The sequence below is a fragment of the Guillardia theta genome (assembly GCF_000315625.1).
Source record: "Guillardia theta CCMP2712 unplaced genomic scaffold GUITHscaffold_70, whole genome shotgun sequence".
NCBI lineage: Eukaryota > Cryptophyceae > Pyrenomonadales > Geminigeraceae > Guillardia > Guillardia theta.
Genome location: NW_005434604.1, coordinates 265,762 through 273,401, shown reverse-complemented (window position 1 = coordinate 273,401; position 7,640 = coordinate 265,762). Strand labels below are relative to the sequence as shown.

Genomic DNA, 7,640 nt, shown 5'->3' with positions numbered 1-7,640 from the left:
ATGGTGTTGCACTTGGCAGGCTGGACGATGACCAGGGGCCCATAAATAGGAGCACACAAGCTCCACTCGGCGAAGACAACCCGCTCAATCATTGTCATCTTCTCCTCCACCCTCCTTCTTTCATCCTCTTCTCCCTTCTGCTTCTCCTCCTCTTTCTCCTCCACCTCTTTCTTTTCATCCTCTTCTTTCATATGATCTTCCTCCTTCTCCCCTTTCGTTTCCTCCTCTTCCTTTTTCACGTGCTTTCCTACTGATATCAGTTCCACCTTCCTCTCTTCCCCGCAAACTTTTTCAAAGGTGATGACAGCTGGCAATTTACATCGAACTCCCGAGTTGCTGCAAAGAAAACATGAGATGCAAGCAATCTTTCCTCCCTCTCTGTTCTTTCTTCTTCATCATTGTCTTTCTAACAGCTCTCCTGCTCTTTCTATCCTGCATCGCTCCTCCTTTTTTCTCACCTGAAATTCGGACGGAAGGGGAGGGGAGTGTTGCAAATCAGACCTGAACAAATTCGTCATCTCAATCAGCCCCCACGTTCTGCATTCTCCTCTTTTCTCCTCTCCTTTGCCTGCCCTGACAATTTCCTTGCCCTTTTCTTACCCTCAATTTCCTCGTTCCTCTTCCTTCCTCCATCACCTTCCTTCCTCCTTGTTCCTGTCTCCTTCTTTTGTCCCTCTTTCATTCTTGCCTTTCTACTCATCCTCTACTCCTCCCTCCTCCCTCCTCCCTCCTCCCTCCTCCCTCCTCCCTCCTCCCTCCTCCCTCCTCCCTCCTCCCTTGAGATGTGTGTGGATCCATTTTGTGAGTTCACCAAGCCGAATCGTAGGGGTACTTTCTACCCGAGTAAGGGGGGTAGGGTAGTTGTCACAGAACGGGTAAAGGTAAGTAGTGAATGAGGGGGTACTGATGATATGGGTGCAAAAAAACAATCCAAGGGGTCCTAAAAATGATGTATACGCATTCAAGGTTGGCTACCGGTAGTGCTTTTTATTTTAAATCACAAAGTCAATTAAAACTTTTGATAGTAATATACACAAAATTAAAACTAAAAAGTACTATAAAATAAAATATTTTGTACAAATGTGAGGACAACATGTTTCTTTGGAGTTGATATTTCAATGTCAATACCCAAATAAAATTGTTTTTGGCCCCGATAATTCTTCTGTCAGGGCTAATTTTAATACCATGAAAGTTTATATATATATTATTTGTACTGACAAGAAATTAGTACCTACCTCCAAAACTTTGTTATAGCAGTGGTGCTGCACTCACAAGGAGCATTGACCACCACCCCACCTGTATGTAAGAGCCCAAGAACCCTGCATCCGTGCTATATAGGGGGTGGGGTATTGCCGCAAAGAGGTCAACGGGACTGTCGGTCTGCCTCAAGGAGCTTCATCTCAATGCTTGCCCGACTTCCTCGTCGTCGTCGTCCTATGCTCGCCTCCCATGCTCCCATGCTCCTTACCCAGCGATCATGCTTGTTTCCTAACATCCTTTTGCTGGCCTGCTCCTCTCCATGCTGCTCCTCTCCATGCTGCTCCTCTCCATACATGTGAGCGTGATGCGATCTGTTGCACCCCGACGTTCTCGCTCACGCACAAAAGCATCGAGGTTGCTGCACCTTCATCCAATCTTCTTCATTCTTGTTCCGTCTTGCAATCTGACAGCTCACTCATACGAGAGAGCTCAAAATCTCCCTGGTTCTCTTATTGTCATAGTGCATTCGCATCCCACACATCCTTCTTCCCCCATGCACTTTCCCAAACTGTAATTTTGGAATCTCGTTGCTGGAGATCTTGCATTGTGTTGACCGCGCTTACGACCAATGGAACATTTGCTGCACATATACGATCACAGAGATGGTTTGATTAACGATGAAGAAATGTCTCATCTGTGTTTATCCGTGTGTTCTTCATCGGCAGTCTCTTATTGCTAAGGAAATGACTAGCAGCAAAATCCCAAGGCGACGCGGGTGTTGTAGGTGTAGTCTGCGAGGATATGGTTGAATATAGGGCACGTGTAGTCTAACAGTCGCCATGGAATGCTTACTTGCTGACTTGTTGATGCCGTCTGATCTCTTCGCTGAAGTGCGGTGAAATTGAGGTTAACCTTCGTTGCAGGAGAATTGACATGGCACCCCCGGCTGGAGCTGTTGAGGTTGCTACAGGCAGCAAGATCGTGAGTTGCTCTGACGCCTAGTGCTGTTGTAATCAAACTTCCAGGATGGCCTGGCACTCAAGGATGCTGGCATTCAGAAGGATGTAAATACGCATGCTGCGTGCGACGTAGAGGCTGACCTGACCGCAGCTCTATCTCTTTGTAAATGGCAAGGAGTACAAGCTTAAACCCATGCAAGACTTTCAACCGGACCAGGTGACATGCTCGCTCCCTCTCTTCAATACCATTCGACACACTTCCTAACTCCCCTCCTTCCCCTTCCCTCTCCCTCTTGCGCTTGCTCAGCTTCTTAATTTTCCATCCCCCCCCACGCAGAATGTGACTGATGAGACTATCTTTATCTCTAGACTCTGTTGACATGGTTGAGATCTGTGGGGCTCACTGGCACGAAACTTGGCTGCGGTGAAGGTGTGCAGCCTTGCTGTCCTCTTGTTCTTGTCTTGACTTGTCTCACAGGAGGATGTGGCGCCTGCACTGTCTCGTCGTCTCACTACGATCCCGCCTCACAGAAGGTGGGGAAGGAGGAGGAGGATGTAGACGGCAATTGAGATGATGATGATGATGACGGCGATGATAATGATGATGATGATGATGATGAAGAGTGATTGTATCTTGACCCTATGGTGTAGGTTGTACATCGGGCGGTCAATGCCTGTATCACCCCAGTGTGTGCAATGGAAGGGTGAGCAGGAGGGCAGCAACTTTATGTTTGACCTGACCAGTCAAATCAGATGTCATGTAGTCACAGTAGAAGGGATCGGAAATTCCAAGATCGGGCTGCATCCTGTGCAGAAGCGGGTGCCCCGTCAAGCTGTTTTGCTGCGTGCACTGAATCTTGTTTCAGTTGTCGGACAAGCATGGTTCTCAGTGCGGATTCTGCACGCCGGGTTCGACTTGGAGTGGGTGGTGGAAATGTTCTGACTTGTCGATCGCAGGTTTTGTGATGTCCATGTACTCCCTGTTGCGAAACAACCCAACGCCAAACGAGCATGAGGTGAAGGAGAAGTAGCATGTCTTTTTCAGCTTATGGTTGCATCTAGGTCGAGCACTGCATCGATGGAAACTTGTGTAGATGTACGGGATATCGACCGATTCTTGAAGCCTTCAAGGTATCAAACTTGTTCTTTCTCATCATGCGATTTCTGCACGAACTTGCGTTACAATTTCAGACTTTGTTCCATCCCCGCTGAAATAGCTTTCCTCAGACCTTCTGTCCCGGTGAAAGTGAGGAAAAATCGGCAAAGAGCAACGGCTGCTGCAATGGAACGTCTCCGGCGCCGTACAACCCGAGTAGCGAAATGGAATTCCCTCCGCAGCTCCTGCCGGTATCCTTTCGTCCCTCTGCTGCCCTCCATGAGTCTTGACACGCCTCACAGTCAAAATATTCCTCGCGCGACCTCCAGTTCCAAGGCTCCAGGTGAGGAGGAACGAGGGAAGAGGATAGTGTGGTGCTGAGGAGGAAGGAAGAAGGATGGGAGAAGAGGGCATCAGCAGCAGCAGCAGCAGCAGGCGGACGAGTTGATATAACAGACTTGCTGATTCTCTGCCTACAGGTGTACATGGTATCGCCCGACCTCAATGAGCAGCCTGCTGGCGCTGAAGGTGGAGAGGAGGACGCTTTTATGGACATGAGTGAGTGTGTTTGACAGGCCCAACACCCTGCCGCAAAGATCGTCGTCGGCAACTCCGAGCTGGAGATCGAGCGCAAGTTCCGTAGCTCCAACTGGGAGGTCCTCGTGTGCACCACGCACGTCCCCGAGATGAACGAGCTGAGAAATCTATCCAACGGGGTCCACATAGGATCTGCTGTGACCCTGTCAAGGATCTACGACCACCTGAACCAGCTGCTGGCCAGCAAGGAGGAACACTCGACGTACAACTTCAAGGCCATGCTGCAGCAGCTCCGGTGGTTTGCGGGGACGCCGATTAGGAACGTGGCGGCCATAGGAGGCAACATCTGCAACGCCTCCCCCATCTCAGACCTCAACCCGGTGCTGATGGCGTGCGGTGCTGTCCTGACTCTCATCAAGGTCGACGGGTCGACCAGGGAGATCTCTGCCAAGGAGTTCTTCAAGGAACGGATGTACAGGCAGACTCACCTCGGGCCGGACGAGCTCCTTCTCTCAGTCTTCGTTCCTGAGACGAAGCCGATGGAGTTCTCGCAAGGCTACAAGGTCTCTCGCAGGAGGGACGACGATATCGCCATCGTCACTGCCGGCCTTCGCGTCCGCCTCGAGCAGAAACCCGAAGGCTTCGTGGTTGTTGACTGCGGTCTTGCCTACGGTGGCATGGCCGCGAGCTCGGTGAACGCGAAGAAGACGGAAGAGTTTCTGAAGGGTAAGACGATGAGTCACGAGCTCATCCGTCAGGCTCTTGAGGTCCTCCCCGACGATCTCCCGCTCGCCGACAACGCGCCGGGAGGGATGATCGAGTTCCGAAAGACTCTGAGCGCCAGCTTCCTCTTCAAATTCGGTATCTTCGTCCTCCAGCAGATCGCTCCTGCTGCTGTCGACCCGGCTGAACAGAGCGCGGGGATCCCCTACAGCCGGCCGGTGAGCAGCGGGTTGCAGCACTACACTGAGACAGGTCACAAGATCATCATGGACCCAGCCGGTCAGGCGATGACGGGCCCGTTCGACGTGGAGGGAGGAGTCGGCAAGGCTGTCAAGCACCTAGCTGGAGACTTGCACGTGACTGGAGAGGCGGTGTACGTCGACGACATGCCCAACCCTCCTGGTGGGCTCTATGGTGGACTTGTGCTGAGCCAGAAGTCCCGAGCCAGGCTCGTGTCGGTGGATCCCTCGCCTGCTCTAGCGCTGGCTGGAGTACACGGCTACTTCGACCACAAGGACGTGGAAGGGAACAACGTCTTCGGGGCGGTGATCTGGGACGAGGAGGTCTTTGCGACCAAGGAAGTCTTCACGACCGGGCAAGTGATCGGTATCGTCGTCGCAGACTCTGCGATCCTCGCGCGACAGGCGGCGAGCATGGTGAAGGTGGAGTACGAGGTGCTGGACGCCATCCTTTCCATCGAGGAGGCAGTCGCTGCGGAGAGCTTCATCGGGGACGAGGGCAAGATTGAGAGTGGAAACGTCGACGAGGCCATGGCAAAGGCAGAGAAGCAGATCAGGTGAGAGAATTGAGGAGAGCAAATCTCTGTCCATGCTGCCAGGCGCCTTGTGCTCGATCGTCTCCTTTCTTGCCCCCTCTCCGTATGCTATCTGTACCTGAATGTTTCCTCCCCATCTCCCTAGTCCTCTCAGCATGTGCTCGTCTTACCTCTATAGCACCTGACACGTCAGTATGGCAGCGGAGAGGTTCGCATCGGAGGGCAGGAGCACTTCTACCTCGAGACTCAGGCTTCACTCGTCGTGCCCGGTGAAAACAACGAGTTCATCGTCCACACTTCCTCCCAGAACCCCACCAAGACCGCCAACTACGTTGCCCACGTCCTCGGCATCCCCAAGGCCAAGGTTGTGTGCAAGGTGAAGAGGATGGGAGGAGGCTTCGGCGGCAAGGAGACGAGGAACGTCTTTATCAGCATGGCCTGCGCCGTCGCTGCCAAGAAGCTCAACCGCTCTGTGCGGATCATGCTCGACCGCGATCACGACATGTGCATCTCCGGGCAACGGCACCCGTTCCTGTCCAAGTACAAGGTGGGCTTCAACAAGGATGGGCTCATTACAGCGGTGGACGTGAAGCTGTACAGCAACGGGGGGATGTCGTTGGACCTCTCCCGCCCTGTCCTCGAGCGCGCCATGTTCCACATCGAGAATGCCTACAGCATCCCCAACGTCCGAGTGACTGGCAGGGTCTGCCGCACCAACCTCCCCTCCAACACCGCCTTCCGAGGCTTTGGCGGCCCCCAAGGCATGATGGCCTGCGAGGCCTACATGGAGCACGTGGCAAGAGAGCTTGGGGTGCATGCTGACGAAATTCGAGCGAAGAACCTTTACCCCACGAGAGGAGGCGTCACCCCCTACCGGCAGGAGCTGGTCGACTGCCACCTGCGGGAGATGTGGGCCGAGCTGCAGTCCAGCTGCGACTACACGAGGAGGCGAGCTGAGGTGGATGAGTTCAACAAGAAGAACAAGTGGAAGAAGAGAGGAATCAGCATGATGCCTGTCAAGTTCGGAATGTCATTCACTGCCAAGTTCATGAACCAGGTCCTCGCTCATTCGTGATCCCCTGCACTCCTCCTTTCAACCTCCTCCCTCCCTCTCTCCCTCCCTTCCTCCGTTCCTGCCCTCTCTGTTGGTTCCCCCGCTTTGTCTCCTCTCTTGTTCATCTCTCTCTCTCCCTCTCTCCCTCTCTTCCTCCTCACTCCCCTCGCAGGCTTCGGCGCTCGTCCACGTCTACACGGACGGGACCGTCTTGGTCTCGCACGGAGGCACCGAGATGGGGCAGGGGCTGCACACCAAGATGTGTCAGATCGCCGCGTCCGAGCTGGGGGTCTCGCTGGACAAAGTCTTCGTGACTGAGACCGCAACCGACAAGTGCGCCAACACTCACCCGACCGCCGCGTCCGTCGGTGCGGATCTCAACGGCTTCGCCGTGCAGGACGCGTGCAAGCAGATCGCGGCCCGGCTCGAGAGGTTCAGGCAGGCGAAGCCTGGGGCGACGCTCGCGGAGATCGCCATGGCGGCATGGCTGGACCGGGTGGACCTGACGGCCCATGGCTTCTACAAGACGCCTGACATCGGATACAACTTCCAGACGGGAGAGGGTCGGGCCTTCCACTACTTCGCCTACGGGGTCGCGTGCTCGGAGGTGGAAGTGGACGTGCTGACCGGAGACTTCTCGACGCTCCGGGCTGACATCCTGCATGACGTGGGCGACTCGCTCAACCCGGCGGTGGACGTGGGGCAGGTGGAGGGAGCCTTCGTGCAGGGGATGGGGCTCTTCACGCTAGAGGAGCTGGTGTGGATGAACAACGGCCAGCTCTTCACCCGGGGCCCGTCGACGTACAAGATCCCTTCCGCCAACGACATCCCGATCGACATGCGGGTCAAACTCTTCGAGAACTGCCCCAACAGGAGGACCATCTACTCGTCCAAGGGCGTCGGAGAACCTCCCCTCAACCTCGCCATCTCCGTCTTCAACGCCATCCGTGAAGCGGTGGGGGCGGCGAGGAGAGACGCTGGGAAGGAGGGTCACTTCCGAATGGACACGCCGGCCTCGTGCGAGAGGATCAGGTTGGCTATGGGTGACTTCATCCTTGGCAAGTACGCGGCCTCCGACGTCTTGGCCAAGGGCTCCTGGTGAAGGAGGAGAGCAGGAGGAAGAGCGGGAGGAGGGGGTCATGGAGCTTCAAGGGCTGAGGCGAGGGGAGAGTTTGATGGTGTGCTGGTTCAATCTTCGTGTGTGGATGTTGCAATGATGTTGAGGAGTGAGAGCTGCTGCTTGTTTCTAAGTGAAAGAGGAAACTACATTACAAGCAAATCAATAACATAAACTAC

The 7,640-nt window shown here is 54.4% G+C and overlaps 1 protein-coding gene across 1 annotated transcript; it reads left to right on the top strand.

The window, feature by feature from the left end:
• Positions 1–1,519: 1,519 nt before the first annotated feature.
• GUITHDRAFT_164776 (hypothetical protein) lies at positions 1,520–7,631 on the top strand (the record flags this gene model as incomplete). The annotated part of the gene is made up of 18 exons (XM_005827024.1): positions 1,520–1,555; positions 1,926–1,975; positions 2,124–2,181; positions 2,226–2,264; positions 2,311–2,376; positions 2,529–2,589; positions 2,638–2,693; positions 2,811–2,863; positions 2,913–2,979; positions 3,026–3,068; positions 3,117–3,175; positions 3,222–3,290; positions 3,387–3,506; positions 3,558–3,598; positions 3,735–3,783; positions 3,831–5,311; positions 5,492–6,347; positions 6,517–7,631. The coding sequence occupies 18 exons, from the start codon at positions 1,520–1,522 to the stop codon at positions 7,444–7,446; spliced, it is 4,134 nt and encodes a 1,377-aa protein (XP_005827081.1). The 3' UTR covers positions 7,447–7,631.
• Between the last annotated feature and the right edge of the window lie 9 nt (positions 7,632–7,640).